The 25,244-nt window shown below is 39.0% G+C and overlaps 1 protein-coding gene across 2 annotated transcripts in view; it reads left to right on the forward strand.

Annotated features, from left to right (window-relative positions):
* LOC106527382 (myelin transcription factor 1) overlaps positions 1–25,244 on the forward strand; it is a gene marked incomplete in the record, with an annotated part of 74,887 nt that overhangs the window by 19,868 nt on the left and 29,775 nt on the right. For both annotated transcript variants that reach the window (XM_014022245.1, XM_014022246.1), the window contains 11 exon segments: positions 4,176–4,295; positions 4,532–4,622; positions 10,602–10,715; positions 10,796–11,013; positions 12,560–12,762; positions 12,940–13,155; positions 15,978–16,126; positions 16,400–16,462; positions 18,712–18,780; positions 18,986–19,048; positions 19,940–20,023. In XM_014022245.1, coding sequence (XP_013877699.1) covers positions 4,176–4,295; positions 4,532–4,622; positions 10,602–10,715; positions 10,796–11,013; positions 12,560–12,762; positions 12,940–13,155; positions 15,978–16,126; positions 16,400–16,462; positions 18,712–18,780; positions 18,986–19,048; positions 19,940–20,023 — 1,390 coding nt within the window.

Raw genomic sequence — 25,244 nt, forward strand, 5'->3', positions numbered from 1 at the left:
GCTCTCTGGTTTCATTTAAAAGAGCCAATCGTCAGATATTGCCCAAGATTAACCTTCAGGGTGGATATAGCTTGCCAGCAGCGATGACCTAGTCGATGTCATCATTTACCCAGAATGCTTTGCATGTAAATAAAATGGCCCCATCCGTATAATATATTTTTAAACTTTTAGTTTAAAAAATGATAAAAACTGAACTTCCTACAGTATTTTTACAGTCTTTATTTTACAGTTAAAGTATATATTTATCATATAAAGTCTAATGTTACAACTCATCGGGGATCCCTTTAAGTTGGCCTCCAGGGTCATCTTCGATATTCTCATTGAGTTCTTGATGAAAACTCTTAGACTTCTGTTGATGTTGTACAGTTTGAAGCACTCCAGGATCCACGAAGAGGGCATTAAGTCCTACACAGCAAAAACAGGAGTGTTAAAATTTCAGTGTTAAACTTTTGGGTGTTCATTTAACACCCCCTAGTTTTAACACTTTCTGAGTAAACTGACATCCAGTGTTGGTGTTAATTCACAGTGTTGATTTCCTCCGTGTTTTATCAAAACTGGACAGTGTTAAATAAGCTCCACCCACTGTTAAGTTTTATATGACACTTAACAGTGTTGTTATATGACACCATGCAGRGTTGAAAGACGTATTCTGAAAAGCCCCGCCCTCTTCCACCTGTCAGACAGACCAGTATTTTCTCAGCAAGGAATGCTGGGTAATCTTGTAGAAATTATGTGTTTGTATGTTTATGACTATTAAAGAAGTTCATGGTAGTAAAAATTAGTTGTTCTGGTTAGTTAGTTTTTTTTCCTTCAGTTTGGTCAAGTTGTTCAWGTTTAAGTTTGTGTTATTGGCCATAACACCATGAGGAGAGGTACATCCTGTTGTGTTTTGGGTGACTCCATTATACTTTTCTACTAACTACTMAGTGTTAATGAAATACTACAAAGAGTTTGATTTTAACACTGAGTGTCAAATTTATGGTGTATTGACACCTTGTGTTGTCTGTTAACCTTTCTAACAACACAATTTCCTTTGTTAATAATATTAATACACTGCTTTTAATTTTAACACTGTTGAAATGTAAATGTGACACCCAGTATTGTTGAATATTAAATACTGGTTGGTGTTAAATTAACAAAAAAATGGTGTTAAAATTTAACACTTTTGCAAATGTTATTTTAACTCAGCAAGTGTGGACACACATAGACACTTTGTTCAGAATCAGAATCAGCTTTATTGTCATTCACACACAACATCAAAGATGCAATGCAGAARGAAATTGCAGTTCAGAACACCTGTTTGAAGAAAGACATACATAACAAACATGGGGTAATGGATGGCCAGGTCTTGCGCAACACGGTCGCGCTACCTTTTGCAGATTGGACAATGAAACACACAATGGGATCGATGAGTTAAAAAAGTTGCTCTGATCCTATATTTACTCATAAACACAGAATCATATGCACAAAAAACAACTTGCAAGAGCAGACAGCTAAGGAGGCAGTGGTGGCTGGTGGATTTTTCTCCAGGGGGTGCTACAACTCCAAAACAGACGTATCTCAAAAAGCAATCAAGCTTGTACTAGGTTGTTTCATGCCAGAGTATTTATTAAAGAAATCAAAAATAATCACAGTCATGTGGTTTTTATTTTTAGTCCACAAATTTAGCTCTTCTCTAACTTAGAAGCAAATTTCTTCATGACTCTGGTTAAAGTCAGGGATGTTTTAACCAGATTCTTCTATAGAGCATGGTCAGTGCAGTGAGATGTGATGTTGTACCTGAGGAAAGTCTGGATTCTCTCCAGTGTTGAAGCTCCTCTCAGATTCAGCTGTGGTCAGAGGAGATGTGATGAGAGTCTTCAGCAGAGTCACAGTCTCTGAAGGTGTTCTGCAGATTGTTCTCCATGAAGAGCTGGGACAGAGCCACACTGCAGCTCCTGAACTAGATCAGACTTCTTCGTCCTGTTCAGCACTGGGTGAGCCTCCATGGTCTTCAGAGCTACTTCAGAGAACTGTCCTGCAGGAACCTGTCAGCCTGCAGCACTGTAGCTCTGATCAGATGTTTTGTGAATGGCTCAAGATGATGTCACAAACCTAAAAAAATAAATGCACAAATTTAATTCAATATGGAGATGGCTACAAGTGAACTTTCTAATATATATTTAATATACAGAAAACAATTAATGTTATTTTAATAGCAACACGTTGTTGCATCTCTAAGGTAAACTATTATATTTTTGTTTTAAAAATGTATTTATTTAATTAAAAAACAAAATAAACTCTAATCACAACAGAAGAAAACAATATAATAAAATGAGAAGCAGCAGAAAGAAGAAAATTATCTTCTAATATCTGTCAAAAACATAAACAACATAAAAATATTATACTATTATATAATATATTATTTTAAGTTGTGTTCACCATTAATATACTATGATTAAATAGCATTAAAAAGTATTTTATCTTTTCTCTTACCTGTTTTAATCCATGCTAGATCAGATTCTGATGCTTGAAAAACGTTGGTTACGTACTGTAACCCACTACTGGTTGTGTGAGGTCAGCTGCGGGGCAGCCACATTCTGCGCTCCAGGCCACCCTATTCTTTTGCATTGGGGACTTACTGCGCATGTCCAAAATCTTACAATGACTTGTCTATGGGAATCTGGGGCACCGAACAACTCGTGACCCGGAAGTGACTCAACACGAAAAAACTCATGAGTAAAATGGAAGTTTACATATCAATAACTCTAAATTATTTATTTTACTTATCAGAAAACATATACACAATATTTTTCGAAACACAACATTTTATTCTGTTATTTAAATTATTTTTTCTTTTGTGTACCAAAAATAGGGGTGGGGCGTCGCCCTAGCACCCCCATTGACCATCCACCACTGTAAGGAGGGGAGGGGGCTGGGCATCGAACACATGGGTGGGATGCAGTGGAGTCGGTGATGTTTCAAGTTAATACRCCGTGCTAGAACCAAGAGTCCAAAACCAGTTCTTATCGTTTTTTTTTTTCTTTTAAGGGTTGCGCCTCCTTATGATGTCTTCGTGAAGATGATCTTTGCTCTGTGCAGGGTCTGTGGCTGCATGACCCGGGCCACCTGTTCTCCTATGTTTGTTATGTTCTGTCTTCTTCTGAATGGGTGTTCTGAACTGTAATTTCATTGTGCTCTGTACAATGACAATAAAGGTCTATCTTATCTTATCTTATCTTATCTTATCTTATCTTATCTTATCTTATCTTATCTTATCTTATCTTATCTTCAACCCAAACACAGTTCACAGAATTGGTGTTGAAATTAACGCTGTGGATGTTAAATTAACACTGTCATTTTTGCTGTTTAAGTTTTCCTGTTGTTGATTTGGCAGTGTGGTTTTGCAGCTCTGTTGACCAGCAGTTTGTTCTTGGTTCTCTGGGGCCTCGTGCCCAAAGACATGCATAGATTTTTTACCTTAAAGGGATCCATGATTAGTTGTAACATTAGACTTTGTTTAATAAACATATATTTTAACTGTAAAATAAAGACTGTAACAATGGTAASAACGCGTCAAAATCGGACGCAGAGGAAACCTTGGAAAAGTGTCAATATGTGATGACTTGGGAGTGAGAATGGGTTGGTATAGTTTGTGGTTCTGCTTTCACATCTTCTGTCAAARGTTCAGAAGGCCACAGAGCCTTGGAAAGTTGGGCAGGTGGTCACACATGTTTAACTTGGTTATATTCAGGGCTTATGTCAGCTGCCTTTGTTTTTAGTTCCTTTGAGTTTTTCATTGGGACTTGGGGATGATGATATGGATCCATGACCTGTCATCCAGATTCCTCTTTGTTAGAACGCTGGATCTGAAGTTGTTTCTGAATCAATCTGGATGTTGGGTTTACACCAACATTTCAAGTGTTAAATTCTCTGCCCAGGTACATCTTGTTCTCATAGCTCACTGACTAATGACTATGTTAAACCTCGAGACGTCCAAGCGGGCAATGCTTCTTTTTTTCTCACTTGGTATGTGTTGAGGTTGACCAGAACTTCAAGGGCTGTTCTTCTGTTCAGCTCAGTTTCATGTCTAGAGTCTTKACCAAAGTATATATTTTTCACAAGATGTGAAGAACCAACTGTTCATTATTATTGTGTTTTAATTACCCCTCTACATCACATTGTTTTGTATTCAGAGAAAAAAGAAGTGAAGTGTCCAACTCCAGGTTGTGATGGGACAGGTCACGTCACTGGGTTATACCCTCACCACCGCAGTCTGTCTGGATGTCCTCACAAAGACCGAATCCCTCCAGAGAGTGAGTAGACATAATTGGAACTGGACCAACAAGTACACAAAGGGACCTGATATTTGTTAATATTGTTAATTTTCACCACTAATATTAGAATTAATAATTTTTAAGAAAACTTCTAATATTGTTATAATAACTTCTGCTATCTTCACTTCCTGTTGTTTTCCTGCTCCTCTGCAATACTTCTACTGGCACAGAACTAAACATACTTACCTGAGTGTACATCTGCTGTGTGTCTGTAGTTTTGGCTATGCATGAGAATGTCTTGAAGTGTCCCACTCCTGGCTGCACTGGCCAAGGCCATGTCAACAGTAACCGCAACACACACCGCAGGTTATTAAAACACACACAAACACTCACAACACAATATATCAGTGTACAACTCCAAAAACGACCAGTGAACATTGAGATTGAAGGAGTAGAGTTACAGTGCCTTGTTTTGTGTAAAGTAGGTAATAATTGTGAGGTAGAAAATTTACAAATAAAAGTCTGAAAAGTGTGGTGTGCATTTGTAGCCCTTCTGAGTCAATCCTCCACTGCAAGTCTTTCCAGCAGCTTAGGCCATCTAGAGACTGAAAATTTTCCCTTCTTCGCAAAACAGCTCAAGTTCAATCAGATTGGACAGAGAAAAAAGAGAGCAGCAGTTTTGTAATCTTGCCACAGTTTCTCAGTTAGATTTAGGTCTGCACTTTGACTGGGTGTTTCTAACACCTCTGTATATTTTCAGGTAAATCATTTCCATAGTAGCTCTGGCCTGATGTTGGTTTTTGCAGATTCTAACAGGTTTTCCTTCAAGCTTGGCCTGCATTTAGTTCCATCCATTTCTCCATCAACTCTGACCAGCTTCCTTGTCCTTGCTGGAGAAAAGCCTCACCACATCATGATGCTGCCACCACCATGTTTCATTATGGTGTTTTCAGRGTTTGTGTTTTAATAGTCTTAGTTTTCTGCCACATATTGCAATTGGCATTTGGGTCAATAATAAGTTTTCATCTGATCTGAGCAAATCAGCTTTTTCCACATGTCCTCTGTGTCTCCATATAACTGCAAACAGGACTTCAAATGGTTTTCCTTTTGCCAGTTTTCTATAAAGACCAGATTTGGAGTCAAGACTAATCCTTGTCAGACCAGAGCTGCAGATCTCTGCAGCTCTTCCAGCGTTACTGTGGGCTTCTTGACTGCTTCTCCAATTAAAGCTCTATTCACCCTGTCAGTTCAGGTGCATGATCATGGTTTGCAGTTTTTCCATATTTCTACTTTCAGATGATGAATTGAACAGAGCTCAGTGATATGTTCAAAAACTGAGATATTATTTTATAACCAACTTTATCTCTGACCTGTCTGGTGTATTTCTTAGACTGCATGATGCTGTCTTCTGACAAGCCTGAGTCCTTCACAGGAAAGCAGGACGTAAACTGAGATGAAATTACACACAGATGAAATCTATTGACAAATCGGGTGACTTCTGAGGTCAACTGGTTGCACTGGACTTTGGTTAGATGTATCAGAATTAAGAAGGTGAATACAAAGGCCTGCCACACTTTTCAAATTTGTATTTGTACAAATGTTGAAAACCATTTATAATTTTCTTTCTGCTTCACAATTTTTCACTACTTTATGTTCAACTCTCAGTAAAATAAGATGTTAAAATTAAAGGGGTGTGAATACTTTTTAGGGCACTGTATATGACTGCATACAGTTTGTTGTTGAGTTGAAGCTTACTTTATTGAACAGAAGTTTCTAAATATGGAGGAATGAAACTGTCATAATTAGAAATAAAGGCAGAAATATACAAATTAAAAGCACCGATTAAATTAAAAAAGGAGAACTTAATCTCATGTTTTATAATTTAACTGATCATCAAATTTATTTTTCCAGCTTAGTTCTAATAAATTATATATATTTTAGCACATAATTTACATTAGACTGTTTTATATATTGTTTTTTCTTTTACTTGTAGATGTAGTTATGTCTCTTAAAATATTGTATTTAATTTTTTCTCATAATTTTCTCCACAAGCCTTTTTATTTCCTTGTCTTGTTTTTACATTTCTTTGTCATACATTTCTGCCTCATTATGTAAATAATGTGGGCGGAGCTTCTTGGGTCAGCTCTTCTCCTATTGGTCAAAAGACAMGAAYGAGCAGGATCCATGTGCAGATTTACTGWGCATGCTTGTGCTGCCTCAGTTTAGCTTAAAGTTTAAGGTTTAGTAAAAAAAAACAAAGGCAAGGAGGAAAACACGTGCCTTTTTTCATCATCAAATTTATTTATAAAGCACATTTTAAAAACAACAAGTTGTTACCAAAGTGCTGAATGCAAGGCGAAAATGTCAATATAAAATCAAACAACATACTGTAAAAGTATAAGAAAGATAAAAACTCAGTACAAAATACAGGGGAAAAATCATAATTAAAAATCAGGGAGAACAAGTGTGTTTTTAACAGAGATTTATAAACAGGAAGTGACGAGGCCTGTCTAATGTTGGAGGGCAGATCCTTCCAAAGCTTAGGAACTTCGACTGAAAAAGCTCGATCTTCCTTCAGCTTCAACCTGGTTTTCAGAAAGACCAAAAGCAGCTGATCAGAAGATCTTAGTGCCCGAGAAGGAATGTACGGTTGAAGTAGATCAGCGAGATAGGAGGGTGCAAGGCCATGTCGGCATTAATAGGTGAGCAGGAGAATTTTCAAATCTATTCTACAGCACACTGGAAGCAAGTGAAGGGAGGATAAGACCTGTGAAATATGCTCATACCTTTGAGTTCCTGTTAAAAGTCGAGCTGCAACGTTCTGAACAAGCTGAAGACATGAAAGGGAGACCTGACTGATCCCAACATAAAGTGCATTGCAGTAATCTAATTGGCTAGTAATAAAAGCATGTATTATTTTCTCAAGGTCAAGTCTGGTCAATATGGGCTTGAGCTTGGCTATCTGTCTTAAGTGAAAAAAACCTTTCTGCAAAACAGAGTTGATCTGCTTGTTAAACTTCAAATCAGAATCTAAAATCATTCCCAGATTTACAACAGATGGCTTCAAATACAACTCAAGAGAGACAAGCTTTGCTGGAAGGGTGCCAGCAGTAGAACTAGGGCTAAACAAAATAACTTCAGTTTTTCTGTCATTAAAACTTAAAAAAATTGCTGCCATCCAATCCTTAATGTAATCAAGACATTTTAATAACAACTGGATAGATCAGGCACTATTATCAGGCTTCAAGGGCAGARAGATCTGACAATCATCAGCATAACAATGAAAGGACAGACTGTTTCCTTAGAACAGACCCTTGGGGAAGCAGGTACAAAGAAAACAAAAGTCACCCAAGAATCAGTCCTTGTGGAACCCCACAGAAAAGAGGCGCTACAAAAGAAAAGAAGTTTCCAACATTAACACAAAAATGTCTGTCACTTAGGTAGGAACAAAACCAGTCTAGTGCTGCTCCTGTGATCCCAACCCAGTGTTCTAAACATGATAATGGTGTGGTCAACAGTATCAAAAGCTGCAGTCAGATCCAGGAGTACCAGGATCACAGATTGACCAGAGTCATTTGCTAGAAAAATATCATTACAAACCCTCACCAGAGCTGTTTCAGTGCTGTGTAAAGGCCCCCACATACTCGGGCATACTTCGCTTCGCGGAGGTCCGCTCAGACTCCAGGCGGACTCCAGGCGGACTCAATGCGGACCCGTAGCGGCCGTCCGCCGGACTGCTCCACACAGAGATCAATTTTTTACGTCCGCGTCCCCGGTGTCGCACAATAAACTGCCTGGTGAGTACCGCTTTGGATGCGACACCAAGCTGATAAAGTTGAGAATCGTGTCATTTGTGGACAAAATGAGTCAAACTTTGAAGCGCGTCTCATGGAGGAGATTAGAAAACTTTATGATGCGTCAATGAAGGAATATAAGGACTTTCAGCGAGCAACAAATTTGTGGGAGGAAATAGCTCAGATACTTGGTAAMGTAGTTCTTTTCTTTTTTTATTCTTTTGTTGTTTTAAAGCTAAAATGCAAACTATCTCTTCCTCCTCATCCTTGAAATCATGACTGAAATTAAAGAATTTGTCAGGCGGTSAGTACGCTCGAGTATGTGGGAGCCTTAAGTGTTTAAAACCAGACTGAAAGGTTTCAAAATTTCCATTCTCATTTAAAAAGATGCTTTATTGAATAAAAACAAWTTTTTCCAAAATTTTAGAAAGAAATGGCAGTTTTAAGWTTGGTCTAAAATTTGRACAAACTGAGAGTTGAAGTCCAGGATTTTTAATAATGGTTTCACTATCGCATGTTGAAAAGCATCCAGAACTTGTAAGCACTTTATAAGAATCGAGGGACCAACAGATGGAAAAACGATGGAGGAAAAGGGTCAGCAGTGGAACCCAAGGGTCTCATGTGAACAACTATGTCCCTAAAAACTGCAATAGAAATGGTCTTAAACTGACTAAAACTGTTACAGGTTTGTACAGAGTCCTCCAAGCTGGCAGACTGAGGCACGTTTGAAATACTGTTAATAGTCTTAAAAAGAACATGGGGATTACAAKATGTGGAGGCAATAATTTGGGAGAAWTTTTTGTTTTTCTCTGATTTAACTATGGCCTGATAAAATATCCAAGACATTTTCAAGTTAATAAAACAGACCTGTAGTTTATCATTCATCCATTTACGCTCTGCTTTTCTACATTGATGTTTGGGTGGCTTGGGTGGTCTCATTAAACCACAGCTGGGGCGGGAGTTTAGGACTTCTGGTTTGTGAATAGGCAACTAAATCCAGAGTCTTAATGCAAAACCCCTCATACTGAGAGAACAGGCCATGAGTAGTAAGACACTCAGATGGTTTGAAGTCAGTGAAAGTGTTATTTGTAAAAACAGAGGAAAAGCGAGCAGCAGTCGAAGAGTTAAATATCTGACAGCGCCTGGCTGGAGCGGGAGTTTTAGGGACTCACAAGTAAAAGAGTTGTCAAATAAAACAGGTCTATGATCAGAAAATTCAGCGTCTCCAAGTTTTAATTTAAGAACTGATAAACCAAAAGTTAAAACTAAATCAAGTGACCCTGCTGATGAGTGGGACCCACGACACACTGCTCAAAATTAAGACAGGACAAGATTTAAAAACGCCTGAGCCAAAGGCTTTTCAGGACAACAACTACAGTTTAGTTTTTAACTAAACTTTAAACATTAAACTAAAAGTTTAAAGTACTCCTTTTTTAATTTAATCGGTCCATTTTAAGTGTATGTATGTATTTATTTTGGACCATTTATATATTTCTGCTTTTGCTTCTAATAATGTCAGTTTGTATGGGATAAATCGTGTGCCAACAGGAACTGAATTTGAATTGCTCAGATTGAATCTGAATGCACATAATTTGAAATTGAATGCATTGGTTTGAAAATGAATTTGACTAAATTGAAACTGAATTTGATTATTTGAAACTGAATTTAAAGTTTTGTATTTTAATTAATTTGCTTTGAAACTGTATTTTGGTTTATTAAAAATTCAGTTTGACTACTTTCACTTTCAGCTCCATAATTCAGATTTTTTTGTGTCACACATCCTGGTCTTTGAGAAAGCCAGGCAGAGTAATCAAACACAGATCCACAGATTTACTTTTCACTTTGTAAAACTGACAAAAACAGACAGTTATTTTATTGCAGTGATTAATTTTACCTTTATGTAGAGAATGTTAAATTTACATGCCATCATGGATCAGTCAGCAGCAGAATCTGATCATTATGTGATCCATGATGTGATGTAACATTATCTACATATAGGTAAAATTAATCACTGCAATAAAATAACTGTTTTTGTCACTTTTACAGTGGATTGCATCAACTGTGTTACATACAGAAGGGAAGCTTCACCAAAGTGAAACATAAATCTGTGGATCTGTGTTTGATTACTCTGGCTGGCTTTCTCAAGGACCAGGATGTGACACAATAATTTGAATTATGGAACTGAAAGTGAAAGTAGTCAAACTGAAATTTTAATAAAGCAAAATACAGTTTCAAAGCAAATTAATACTTTAAAATCAGTTTCAATTTAGTAACATTCATTTTCAAACCAATTCATTCAATTTCAAATTCTGCACATACAAATTCAATCTGAGCAATTCAAATTCAATTCCTGCTGGCACAAGATTTATCATATAGTTTTGTTCCTCATAAAAGTATTTTAGAACAAAAACACTGGGTGGAAATAAATGAGAGCTCATATTTTTAATACTACTAACACACACTTAATTTGCTTTATCAACCAATTAATGTTTACCGATTGATGAGAATTAAAAATTTAAACCTAAACATGAGGATGTGTATTTCCTGTCAGTCTTTCCGGCTGCCCAATCGCTGCAGCTTCTAAGCTGAACAAGAACCAGGACAAACAAGTTCATCTACAAGCTGCAGCCACCGAACCCACTTCCAACTCTGACAGAGTGCTCAGGTAGGAGCTGCCTGTTGGCTTTTGTTTACATAAACGATTGACAGTAATAGTGTTTGTTCATATTATAATGTCTCTTCCAGGCCCATGTGTTTTGTGAAACAGCTGGAAATCCCTCAGTATGGCAGTTACAGGCCCAACACTGTAACCACCACACCTCGAGCCAACCTGGCTAAGGAGCTGGAGAAATACTCCAAGGTGTCTTTTGACTATGCAAGCTTCGATGTGCAGGTGTTTGGAAAGAGGATGATCATCCCAAAGACACCGAGCACCGCTAACACGTCCCCCAAGGCCTTTAAATGTAAGAGCCATGCTCCACTGATACCTCACATTTGTGATTCTCAACCTTTTTCTCAATGTACCTCCTGTGAAGCGTTTTTTTCCCTTCAATGAGCTAAATGTGTGTGGCAGTAGCTGAGAACCATCCTCAATATATTAAGTGCTAACACATCTTCTAAGATGAGACAATTTTGCAATAGATGATGCATAATGTAATTTTTGAGGTTTGACTAAAAAGTCTGTCAGTCCATCTATTCTCATCATAAAAGTGTTTTTGTCATGATCCTGGGCTCTTTGTGTTTTGTTTTGTGGATTTGTAGGTGTTTGGTTGTTGTGGATTCAGTTCATCTTTGTCATACTTTCTTGTTCTGAGATTCCTTCTGCTCAGTTTTCCACTCTGTCCCTGTGATATTTTTCTCCTCATCCCCACCGTTCATCAGATCAGCTGTCTCCACTTGTAATCACTCTTTCCATTGTACGGGGGGGGGGGGGGGGGGGTATTACTCAAAATCTACTTTTTAAGCTTTACAGTATATCATGTTATAATGTCATTCCCTCCTCAGAAACATACTCAGAGTGTTGCTTTGACTCATTCATGCATGTTTGTGAAATCCTTGAACCTCCTGGAAGCTACATGGAGCTGTCTAAACACTTCTTGATACAAAGCTCCTCCCTGGAGCTCAGTCTGCAGCCGAGCTCCTCCCCCACACAGCTCCATCACTAGCGGCATTAGAAAAATGATTTCACTGAAAAACATATCTTCATAATGATCTATTTTTATTTGTTTCTTGCAAAAAGTAGCTTAACATTGACATATTTGCATGAGCGGGTGATGGAGACATATATTACTAAACTGAAACGTCTTGTAAGAGCCTCTGCTCTTCAGAAAACATACTTTACAGGTCTGATGTGGGATCATGCTAATAAGGTTCGACTGTACTCTGAGTTGCCATTTTCCAAAACCGATACAATTTTTTTTCTTTTACAACAAAATACAATGCTCCTACGAAAGGTTGTAAAAGACATGAATTATTGTTGTGAAGATGAGCTGAAGTGTCGGAAAGAGATTCTTAAAGAGACAGTGGCCAATTTCAGATATGACTGTGAAGAAAAATCTTTTTTTATTATTTATACACAATACCCCTGCTTTAAAGTCCTAGTTTTCATATCATTGGTTTGTCGTATTGTTTATCTCCTGCATGCTCTCACCCCCACTGTCTTGTTTAGTTATCTTGTATCCTGTTTTGCTTTATGAATTGTAAAGTTTTATCTTACATCCACCTCTTGTTCAAGTTTACATTCTTGGGTCTTAATAACTACAAATCTCGACAATTTTACTGAAACTCTGGCATGGAAGACTGGGTGTATTCCTTCAGCTTCGTTTTTATTTTGACTGATGACGTCTTGGATCTTCTGTCCAGAGTATGATTTATTATTTTTCAACACTCAGCCATTCACAAAGTGTCTGAACATTTGTGGACTGATGGAATCATCTAACACTGGTATGGTGTCCTGTTGAAGGTCTGTACTTGACATTCTCCTGCCATGTTTTCTCTTTCTGTTCACAGCTAAATCTTTTCCCAAGGCGTCCTCCCCCAGTCACTGCGTATCAGGAAGTTTTTCTAAGCCCAATCTTTCCTCCAGTGGGTATGACTACAGCCAAGATGCCGAGGCAGCCCACATGGCAGCAACAGCCATCCTCAATCTGTCCACTCGTTGTTGGGAGAGACCCGAGACCCTCAGCGCCCAGCCCGTGGAGCCTAGCACCAAGGTACACAGACACAGCTTTACAGCAGACAGTTGTTCCAAAGACACTTACAGTTACACCTGATAAGAATAAGAAAGTTCCTTCATGTCCCCAGAGCATCTTCACCATGTGGATCAGAAAAGCCACGTCTCAAATGAGTCTTAGCTTTACCTCAGTTAGATCTTATATCTTCATATGCAGGAGTCGGATATTGAGGTGGATGAGAATGGCACCTTGGACCTCAGCATGAAGAAGACCAAGAGAGAGGGCATGCAGTCTCCAGAACCTTCATCCTCTTCATCTTCCTCGTCTCAACCCGTAGGAGCCGTGTTGTCTCAGGTTCCCACTCAGTCAGACTGGGACAGTCCTCTGGATTTTACCAAATCAAGTGAAGTCAAGGAGGAAGATCATGAAGAGGTACCGAAAAGACCATCTGCCCTTTGGATATGATGAGAAGATTAAAAAAATAGTTTAAAGGGATCCATGGTTAGTTGTAACATTAGACTTTATTTAATAAAGATAAACTTTAACTGTAAAATAAAGACTGTAAAAATACTGTAGGATTTTCAGTTTTTATTGTTTTTAAACTAAAGGTTTAAAATATATTACATGGACGGGGCCATTTTATTTACACACAAAGCATTCTGGGTAAATGATGACATCAAACTAGGTCATCGGTGCGAGGCTGCTAGCGAGCTATATCCACCCTGAAGGTTAATCTTGGACAATATCTGACGATTGGCTCTTTTAAATGAAACCAGAGAGCGTTGATAGAGAGGAGAAGGTAGAAATGACTCAGCCTGTAACTGAAAATATAGATGGAGGACAACAGGGCTGCTTCATGGAAGAAGAATCTCATCTTAGCCTGTTAGCTTTATAGCATTAGCCCTGATGCTATCACCATATGTATTAGCTCAGCGCTACACATTTTGTTCTCGTCACTGAGGTCCTCCATCCACATGACAGAGAGGGGAATGCAAAAATGACTCAGCCTGCAACTGAAAATATGGATGGAGGACCTCAGTTTGGCTAGTTTTTTGTGCTAGCACCGAGCTTATACATAAAAGGCAATATAGCGTGAGGGCTAGCGCAAAGGCTAACAGGCTAAGCTGAGGTTCTTCTTCCATGAAGCAGCTCTGTTGTCCTCCATCCATATTTTCAGTTACAGGCTGAGTCATTTCTACCTTCTCCTCTCTGTCAACGCTCTCTGGTTTCATTTAAAAGAGCCAATCATCAGATATTGTCCAAGATTAACCTTCAAGGTGGATATAGCTCACTAGCAGCCTCGCACCGATGACCCAGTTGATGTCATCATTTACCCAGAATGCTTTGTGTGGAAATAAAATGGCTCCGTCCGTGTTAAAATATAATTTTAAAAATTACAAAAAACTAAACAGCCTACAGTATTTTTACAGTCTTCATTTTACAGTTAAAATAAATTTTTATCAAATAAAGTCTAAAGATACAACTGATCATGGATCCCTTTAAAAAAATACAGTAATTATTTTTGAAGAATTATTTACTCATGGGGCCAGTTGTTCAAAAAAATGCAATCTGGATCAAATTTATCCAGATTTGGAAATCCCATTCTTTGCTACCCAGAATCAAGGAATTAATATAAAATTAACATACAGTGATCAATTAAAAAACATGAATAAATTATTTTTGTTTGTAATTGAAATTTGTTAATGGAATTACAGGATTTCATGGGAACAAGATCATTTTTATTTGACTTTAACTATTCTGAAAGGCTTAATTGGAAGCCTAAGTTTACATCATCTTTTTATCATTGTAACAATCAACAAGTCCAGTGCAAGATAAAGTATATATTATATACACTAAATGATAGAAATGTTTTATATGGCCAATTTTTACTACATTTTCTTCCTGAATTCCACCTTGTAATCCTACCCCCGGTTGGGATCAGGATAATCCTGGGGTTTTTTTTTTAAATATCAAACTTATCCAAATACTGCTGAAATGTTTGAACAACAGGAACTGAAGATTTGATCCAGATTAAAACTAGGATTGGATTCTGTGATCCATTCAGGTTTCAGACTCTTATCTTTTCCTTTTGAACAACCCGTTTTCAAGATTTGATCCAATCTGATTACCAGTGGTGGGCACCAGTCCGCTAAAGTGCAAATCCGCTAATTGTGGACCTAAATATTTCYTTTGCACTTTAGCAGTCTTACTAATTTTTATAATTCATAAGCGGATTTGCGCTTTCTAAAATTAAAATGCAGTACCCCTAATAACTAATTATCTACCAGTCATCATTATCTTGAACAGCGGAAGGTATGGCTGTCAATGAATGACATCACACGTGATCTGTTCAACAGCATCCCTCCCAGAGAAACACACGGAAACGTATACATCCTTGCTGATTGTTGCTCTCGGTCAGGGTTCTCATTTCCCACAATGCTTTGTGTCTGCTTACGTAGTAGGAGGCAATATTTAGAATGCCCTTTCCCAGCAAAAACAGTAAACGTTTGTAATCTATACTAAAATTTTGTATGTGTTGATTTATTTTAATTTACAATCGGAGCTCCTTTTTTAAAATAATATAAATAAAGTTTAAACGGTGGAGCTCAATACTTGATGTAATTGGTCGAAGCAATCGGCCAGCGGGGTTAGACAGACATCTAGTGGTCATCTGGAGCAACTACATGAAAAACTTTCATTTCCCATCACAAATCAAATCCGCCATGTATGCCCAGAGTGCATCGCTTCAGTTTCCCAATAAACAGTTTTAAAATTGCTTTATTGATGCTTCTTTAATGAAAAATCTACAACAAACAAAAGAAAAAGACAAAGAAGCAGCCGAACTAGCAATCCTCAATAACTTTTTAATTTTTACACCAGGAGCTAAAGTTCTGTTTCAGGAAATCACATCCCCAGCAATTGGCGCTTGTAGGATTAAACTGTAAAAAGGATCATACACCGCTAGTTGGCAATGTTGTACATATATTGTGCAATTGTTGCCAGCTAGTAAGTGTCAAATTGATCTTGTGCTTTAGAATTAGCTTCCGCTAATTTTTCTATGGCATAAGCGTTTTTGAAGCTGCGGACCTAAATATTTTTATAAGCGCTTTAGAAATTGCGAAGCTAATTATTGGATTAGAGCTGCCCACCACTGCCAATTACCAAAATCCGATCAGATTACCTTTGAACAACTGGCCCCTGGGGGTTGTTTCTATAAACGTCTCGACCACACTTCATATTTTCCTTTGGTTTAGATGGAGTACACAGCTCCCTCATATACATCATCTGAAGCAGAAGAAGAGGATCAAGAGAACCTAGAGGATCGAAAATACCCTGGTGAAGTTACTACCAGTAGTTTTAAGGTCAAGTTTCAGCCAAAAGACAGCAAAAAAGATATTCTTGTGTAAGTCAAACAAGTCTTTGCTAAACTTCATTTTAAAGTTTTTAACTTGTCAAAGAAACAGCCTACATTATGGCATCCATATTTAATTTATTGTATTTATTTGATAAATCTATTTCAGTGTAAACAAGAATAAATTCAGAGATTATTTGGAGAGTTGTGAGCTGAAAATTTTGGCTTTCAATCTTCCTGCTTATTTTAGTGAGGAGAAAAACAAAAACAAAAATTCTGMTGAGTGTGATTGACCAGTTTGGGTGATTTTTTTTATTCTTTCAGGTGTCCCACACCAGGCTGTGATGGCAGCGGACACATAACTGGAAATTATGCATCACATCGAAGGTCAGACCTGTGATCTATTCATGTACGGAGAGATTTTTTGATTTAACTAAGGTTTTTCAGCATTACCTTCTAACCTCAACCCTTCATTAAAACAGTTAAACTATCTTGAACTGATAATCTGCTAATATAAACTGGTAAGATGCAAAATCCAACTGGAAATAATTTAAACTGGTAAAATAGAAAGTTCAACCAGTAATCTGCTATCCTAAACTGATAGTCAGTACCTGAACTTGTCTGGAGCTACAGGACATAGAATTAAATATAAGCACAGTGGAAACATCATGAACTGATCAATAAAGTCACCTGAAAATCAGAAAATAAAACATTCTGGACAAAAAGTTTGTCCTTTTTAATGCTTTTCTAAAATTACATTTGATGATTATTTACCAGTCAACTTGTTCTTCTTTTATCTTTAGATGTTTTTTTTACTAAAACTAAATTTCATCTTTAGACCACATTTACTTGTATTAACCATTAGAATTTGAAACTGATATTATGTTTCTTCATTATTTAATAACCAAGTCAGAATATTTACGCCTGTTTTTTTCCCAATTTTTACAGCTAATAATTTTATGTTTTTTGATATGTTCTTTTGAGAAAGATGCAGTTCTACATTCATGTTTATGATTTATTTTCCTTTGCCTGAACCAGAATCTTTACCTAAATTTGTTAGTTACTGAATTCAGAAAACTAAATAATCCCAGTGTTGATGCTGCTGAGCAGTCCAGGCCTCTGGATGAAGCTTTTGTAAATTTAATGTATCAATCTAATCAAAGAGTTGTTTTTTTTTACTGGAGTCAAAGCAGACTTTAAGTTGCTCTGTCTCAAAACCATTTCAAGCATATTTTACACTGACAGCACAAAAAGGAAATTGATAGGTTGCAAGATTTAGCAGAAATCCTCGGGCCTCTTCCTCCTGGGCTACCTTTACCAACTCATCAAGAGAAGCTCTCAAGCCATGTTCCCAGTTTGAGTCTTGTCTGCCACAAGATCTCCTCCCAGTCTGAAACACCTTCTTTGAAAGGCATCTAGGAGGCAAACAGTACTTACCAGAGAATCCAGCCACTCAACTTGTATTTAGACCCTTTCAGTCCACTAATCACACTCTCCTCCACCTGGGACAGTTACTCCTTCTGATATAGAATCAGCAATCCACCCTTTTCTAGTTCAGGATTAGCCTCAGACTTGAAAGTTAAGATCTTCAATCTGGCTGCCTCAAACTCAGCCACAAAACTGTCCTGTATCTGCTGGAGGTTTTGTCTTGCTGACACAAACAGGAAAATGTCATCCACAAAAAGCAGCAATACAATCCAAAGCCCCCAACCCTTGGTTGTACTTAGAATTGGTGACAAAAGGCAATTGTGAATTGCAATCCTAGTATTATCCAGTACTTACTAGGAGAAGTCTGAGTTATCTTCAGCACTGCAATCCAAACTCCCTCTCTGGTTTACAGAGACTGAATGGCTTTTAGGTGTCCAATCCTGGTCCAAACTGATGTAATGGTTGACTTACTCATCTTCAAGTTCTGCAGAGACCTGTTATCCACCCATTTATTCCATTCAGGTGTATTGAAGCGGAGAAACAACAAAACCATGCAGGACAGTAGCCCTCGAGGTCCAGGATTGGACACCAGGGAGGCTGTGTATTGTGCTCTCTTTATGTCGAAGCACAACCTCTACTACTACTGCTACTATGTGCTACTAGGTTTGTAAACCTAAAGGCACGTTTTCCAACTTTCATGCAGGTGTGTCAGCCAAGACATCCAAACAAATGGTGTTAACATGTTAACAAAGGTTTAAGAGCAGGACCAAGTCGTAACCACCCTTCTAAGCACCTGTCACAGTTACCAGATCTCAATCATGCACGAATGATGGTTATGACTGCTGCTTCTTCTGCCCTTCCAACCAGTTACTTTTACAAAAAACCTTTGAATTCATGCCACAAAGAATTAGGGCAGATGTGAATGCTGGTTTTACAGATTGGTGTTGAAGCAGAGCAAAAGTCCTAATTCATAGTTCACCAAAACATTTGCATATTCTATTCTATTCTATTCTATTCTATTCTATTCTATTCTATTCTGCACATACAATGTTTGCAACCCCTCTCAGACAGCAGAAAGTATTTTTAATCAAGCTTTGTGTGGTCTAACTCAGTCTTGTGACTTCTTTTGATTCAGTTCTCATATATTTCACTTCTGTGACACTCAGTTCTGGATGGGTTTTTCTGAAACACTTTTCCTGATTTTCCAGTCTCTCAGGCTGTCCTCTTGCTGATAAGTCCCTTCGGACCCTTATGGCTGCCCACACAGCTGAACTGAAGTATGTGTGTTTTCTCCTGACTCTCACCTTTAACATGTTGCAGCTACAGCTCTGTGCATGCTCTCTTTTTCATACTGTGAATGTCAGTTAAAGATTCACTCTGTACCATCTGATTCCTACTTTAAACAAAGAAGTGATAAATTGTTTCATAAGAAGGCTCGAGCTTTTTGATTCCATGCTGAAAGATTGTCTGCATGTCCCTCAGGTGTCCAACTCCAGGCTGTGACGGGTCAGGACACATAACTGGAAACTACGCCTCCCACAGAAGGTGGGAGTTGTTATTGTGTGACATTCTTATCCCGATACAAGAGGTTTGCAATAGCCAACTGACCTTAAAACAAAAGTGGTTATAACTATTTTACAACTATTGACAAAATTGGATGTGGAAGTAGCCGAGACTGATCCTAACATAAATTCTAAGCACCAGTTGTTCAAGATCTTTGTTTTGACTCATACATAGTTAAAGGTAACTACTGTATGTCTGTCTGTTAGCAAAATATCTCATGAGGTACTGGACAGATTTTAATGAATCTTTCATTGGATGTGTCTCTACAACTGTTTACTTTTAAAGCCAATCCAATTCAAGATGGCTACCACAGCCAACTGAAAATAAAATAACACAAAATGGCTTTAAATTAGTCAATTTTACAGATGTAATGCTACAAATGTAACATGGTTGTGGTTCAGAGGCATTGCTACTCATTGAACAAGCTCTTTCATTAAAATGTCATCAACTGGTGAAGTTAACCCTGTTCATTTGGATTAACATTTACTTCTGAATTACATCAGGATTCTTTCCATTTCACTTTAAAAAAATACAAAAATGGCTGTAAATCTGTAAAATTATTGACATTAGGGTACAACTTAATGTGTTAGTAGTTGGTGGTCATAAATAACAGATACTTGTTATGGGACTTTGTGATATCACATGATTACACATGATGTAATAAACAAAGTTTGACCAAAACGGCTACAAACCCAAACCCTAAAGTCGTTTCTTAACATAAGATGATTTTAGGCTAAAACTTGGCAGGCAGAAGACAGGCAGTCAAGGGATGCTAGGCTTTTAATTTTTTCTTCTATTGTCTGGAAGAAACATTACTTTTATTTTGTCATTTTGAGAWGAAATGTTTACTGTTTCTCTCTGTTCTGCTGCCAGTTTGTCTGGATGTCCTCGAGCCAAGAAGGGTGGAATTAAATTGACCCCCACCAAGGACGACAAAGAAGACTCCGAGCTGCTGAAGTGAGCAGCTCATTAAATCTTATATGATAATCTGGTTAGATATACACTCCTGTGTTATTTTATGGAAATTTAGAACCAGCAGCCATGTTGACAACTTAGCAACTTTATTGCTATGTTTATAAAGTCTTTAGACCCTTTTTGCAATTTAAAAAAAGCTAATCCAGCTACATTTTAGGATGTTATTGGAGACCTTTGGAAACTGCACATGAAAGCACCAGTTATTCTGCAGGCCTGTCCCTGCCCTGGCAATTACTGCCATGAGCCCTTCCCCATCCCAAAGCATTTACAGGCAGCCAGTCTCGGCCTCGAGCAGCAAACCCAGCTGCAGTCAGAGCAGAGAGGAGACGCACTTCACGTCCACACTGCAAACAATTACTCATTTGCAAAGATCACTTTCATCTCAGATTGCCAATAAGTTTTTTCCATTGACTCTTTTTGGTCCATATATTGTCAAGTAAAAACTATCTTTACAAAAATTGTTAAATATGTTACAGTTGTGGCATAAAATATTCGTGTTTTACTGTGATTTGTTGTAGGCTCCAAATAAACAAAACCCTAAAAATCAAAGAAAAACCTTTAAAAAATTTACATTTAAAACTAAAACATTAAAAAAAAACAAAAAAATGTCACGGCTCCATATTATATTCACAATAGAAAATAGCTAAAATATCAAATGTTTAAAATAGGAAATTGTATAATAATAAAGGAAAATTGATTTAGAATTTGATGGCATCAGCACATTTCAAAAGAGACTGACAGTGAAACATCCCCTGTTCTTTTAACAACCTTTAAATGTCTTGAAACTGAAGAGACCAGCTGCTGGAGGTTTTTGAGAAAATGTTGTCCCGTTCTTGTCTGATGAAGGATTCTAGCGGTTCAACAGTCACAGAGATGCTGGATTTTACATTTCATTATGTCCCAAATCTTTTCAGTCAGTGAAAGGTCTGGTGTCAGAGTGAGTGGAGATTTGGACCCCTAATCAATCCATGGATCAAACAAAAATGAATTAACTAAAAAAAACCACGCTGATGTGGCTGCAAACTTACAAATACAGGACAGTGCAGAAAAAAGTTAGGAGGACCGAGACAAATGACTGGTAGCCACGCCATTGCAGAATTAAGGTACCAACATAAAGAAACTTGATATAAACAGTCACTAACAAACTAATAACACACACCTGTCAAAGAGACAAATGGGAACAGGTGTGAAAGGATCTGAGGAAGAAAACACAAAGGAGCAGAACACTGGTACAAAAGAAAATATWAACAGAATATTACATTTATTAAACTTAGTACAAAAATTCAAGAATTTTGTGTTTGGTTGATTATTTCTTTGTAAAAATGCTTCTTGGATATAAATCTTGTACCTGTAGCCTGTTAAATTCCCTTTTAAATGGTGCCACATTTATGAGGAATCTGCATTTGTGGAATGAGCAGTAGAGCTGAATATGTGGGTTGTGCACATGAAAAAAATTGCCAWATCCTCTCTACCACTGCCAAACAGCTTATTCTGCCATTGACTTGTTTGGTGATTAGTGGACAGGGTGATTAGGATTGGAAGAAAGAGGACATATTGGCAATTTAAAGAGGACCTATTATGGGGTCCTTGAACAAGGACATCTGTGGGCAATATGTTCATTTGATTTAATTCACAAAATGACTCTTAGATAATGTGATTTTACCTTTTCAATTCTGCCTGTTCTGAGTTCCCTTCAGAACGAGCTGTTTATGCAAAAGTTGCTGCTGGCAATGTCCTCCCAATCTTTTGTTTACATTAGCGCTGCCCTCCAAACAGCGTTTATGTTAGCACTTCAGAAACATGAAAATGGCTAGTATAATATGCAGTGCAGCCATCCCCAGGTGAAGGCTTGGTAGGGACAGACTAGAGCGTCCAACCGAAGTCAGATGCCTTGGAGCTGGGGAGGCCAACGCGCATCCTTTGCCGCTTCCCAATGCCGGCGAAGACGAACCGAGGGGCGATCAAMGTCCGTGCCCAGCAGKCTGGAGGCTCCCATGAGACAACCGCTGTGGCGTGAGAGTCTCCAGTCCTCCAGTACAATCCTCCCCGCCAAATCAGTTGACAGCGACACGCCGCGCGCTGTGTGGCCACCCCAGGGGAGAGCAACGGACAACAGGTGCCCAGGGAGGACAATGTGCCGTCTGTCTCAGCTTCCCAATTCCGGTGTAGGGAAAGTGGAAAGACGGTCCGTAGTGCAGCAGCACAGACCATTCAGCACGCTCAAGCTGATCCCACAAGTGTTCAATAGGGTCAAGGTCAGGACTGTTCTTAGTTCGTTCCATCCTTTCCACTCCTAAATTCTAGTTGTCTCTAATCATCTATGCTCTGTGGGGGTGATCATTGTCATCTTGAAGGATAGAGTTTGGTCCCAGACTATGGGATTTCCATTGGCTGCAGAATTCCATCTCTATATTTTTCAGATTGAGATGGCCTCCAATAATGACAAGCCTTGTGTTTCCAGTGAGGCAGATGCCACCCCACACCATCACACTGCCTCCACTGAAAGATGTTACTCTACTGGTGCAGCAATCACCATAGTGTTTTCCATCTCTTCTTCACATTTTCACCCTATGATCAAACTGCCACAAGCAGAATCTGAACTCATCATTTATCATAACATTCCTCCACATGGTCAGGTTCTAGTGCACATGCTGCTGATCCCAGCACAAARGGGCCTGACAGTGAAGGACAGTCATGGCAGGCCTTCTGGTTGCCTGATGAGACAAGAGATTGGCTGTGTGCAGTTTTTTTTTTTTTTTTTTTTGAGATTGTGTGTGCAGGGAGCCATAATTTTGTCCTGAACTCCCTCAGGAGAAAGACCCCATCTGAGACACAGGAGAGAGCAGCATTGTTGGCAACCTTCTCAAAGGCAAGCAAGATCCTAGAGGCTAGGGCAAGTAGGACCTTTGAGGCTCAGGTGAGCAGGGCCCTGAAGACTCTAGAGTGCTGCCCTGGAATGATGAGACCGGCTATGGTCTTGCAGCAGGCACTGGGGTCACGGATGCCGGCTGCTCAGGGACTGATGTTGGCTGCTCAAAGTCTGGAGTGGCTGTTGGATTAAAGAGGACTTTCAGCATCCATTTTTCCAATAAAGCCTCTTCCAACAGCTCAGACAGACCTGGAGAATTAATAAAACCTGGGAGCTGGTTGAAATCTCCCAGGAAATCTTTGATGGCTTACCATCTATTGCACAAGTCGTGAGTAGTGGCCACCATGTAAATATAGGGTCTTGCTATGTGTCAGAGCCACAAGTATCACCGCAATTGGAAATTTGGACCTGAATGCAGGCAGGCATGAGAAGAACAGAAACYTTTGACTTGTAGCCACAACAACCCAAAACTTAGAAACTACCATAAACACACATAAAATAAAGGGACACTAAAAAAATTAAATTACACACACCTTTCAGGGAGACYAACAGAAATAGTTGTGGGAGGAGCTGGAGAAGAAAGCACTGAGGAACAGAACACTGATACATAAACAAAAATAAAAACAAAGATTAAAAATCTGCTACAAAAATTTGAAGAGCGCACACCTCTGCCAAGATCATATGGTCACTCACACTGCTGATCCAGAATTTAATCATTTGTTTTTTGTGACAACCTCAACATTTCCTGAAAATTTCATAAAAATGTGTTCATAACTTTTTGAGTAATGTTGTGCACAGACAGACAGACAAACCAACGCTGCCAAAAACATAACCTCCTTGGTGGAGATAACAAAGCCTGAAATAATAAAACTCACTTTTTATATGTGACTTTGGTATTTTGATTTGTCATAAATATGTCCAAATATGTCCTTTCATCCGTTTTCTTCCGCTTATCTGGGTCGAGTCACGGGGGCAGCAGCCTAAGCAGAGAGACCCAGACTTCCCTCTCCTTGGGCCAGCTCCCAAGGCGTTCCCTGGCCGGCCGAGAAACATAGTCCCTCCAGCGTGTCCTGGGTCTTCCACTGGGTCTCCTCCCAGTGGGACGTGCCCCGGAACACCTCACCAGGGAGGCATCCAGGAGGCATTCTAACCAGATACCTGAGCCACCTCAACTGGCTCCTGTCGACACGAAGGAGCAGTGGCTCTGCTCTGAATCCCTACCAGATGACTGAGCTTCTTACCTTATCTCTAAGGAAGTGCCCAGAGACACTGGAGGAAACTCATTTTCGGCCGCTTGTATCCACAATCTTGTTCTTTTGGTCACTACCCAAAGCTCATGACCATCGGTGACGCTTGGAACATAGACCGACCAGTAAATTGAGAGCTTCGCCTTTTGGATAAGATCACCAAACACCTTGGCTGCACCTAGAAATTCTGTCTTTAAAAGTTATGAACAGAATCTGTGACAAAGGGCAACCTTGGCGGAGTCCAACTCTCAGTGGAAATGAGTCCAACTTACTACTTCAATATGGGCCAAACTCTGACACCAGGTGTATAGGGACCTAGCACCCCATATCAAAGGGCTTGGCACCTCACACTCCCAGAGGACCTCCCACAGGACTCCCAGAGGGACATGGTCAATCACCTTCTCCAAGTCCACAAAACACATGTAGACTGGTTGGGCGAACTCCCATGCACCCTCCAGGACCCTGCTGAGGGTGTAGAGCTGGTTCAGAGGGTATAGCGCTGGTCCAGTGTTCCACGACCAGGACGAAAACTACACTGCTCTTCCTGAATCTGAGAATCGACTATCCGACGAACCCTCCTCTTTAGGACACTGAATAGACCTTTCCAGGGAGGCTTAGAAGTGTGATCACCCCATTAGTTGAAACACACTCTGCGGTCCCACTTTTTAAATAGGGCGACCACCACCCCAGTCTGCCAATCCAGGGTAACTGCCCCCATGTCCACGCAATATTGTAGACTTGCGTCAACCAACATAACCCCACAACATCCAGAGATTTAAAGGGGCAATATTACGTGTTTCTCAGGCATAGACAGTGGTTTGCAAAAGTATTCTTACCCCTTGAACTTTTCCATATTTTGTCACATTACAACCACAAACATAAATATATTTCACTGGAATTTAATGTAACTCTAAATTGTCCCTAGGTGTGTGAGAGAGAGTGAATGGTTGTTTGTCTCGTTTGTCTCTATGTGTGTCCCTGTGATGGACTTGCGACCTGTCCAGGGTGTACCCTGCCCCTCGCACTGTGACTGCTGGAAATGGGCACCAGTGACCCACGCCATGGAAGCGATTGTGTTCCATAATCC

This window comes from Austrofundulus limnaeus, unplaced genomic scaffold (genome assembly GCF_001266775.1).
Source record: "Austrofundulus limnaeus strain Quisiro unplaced genomic scaffold, Austrofundulus_limnaeus-1.0 Scaffold321, whole genome shotgun sequence".
NCBI classification, from domain to species: Eukaryota; Metazoa; Chordata; class Actinopteri; order Cyprinodontiformes; family Rivulidae; genus Austrofundulus; species Austrofundulus limnaeus.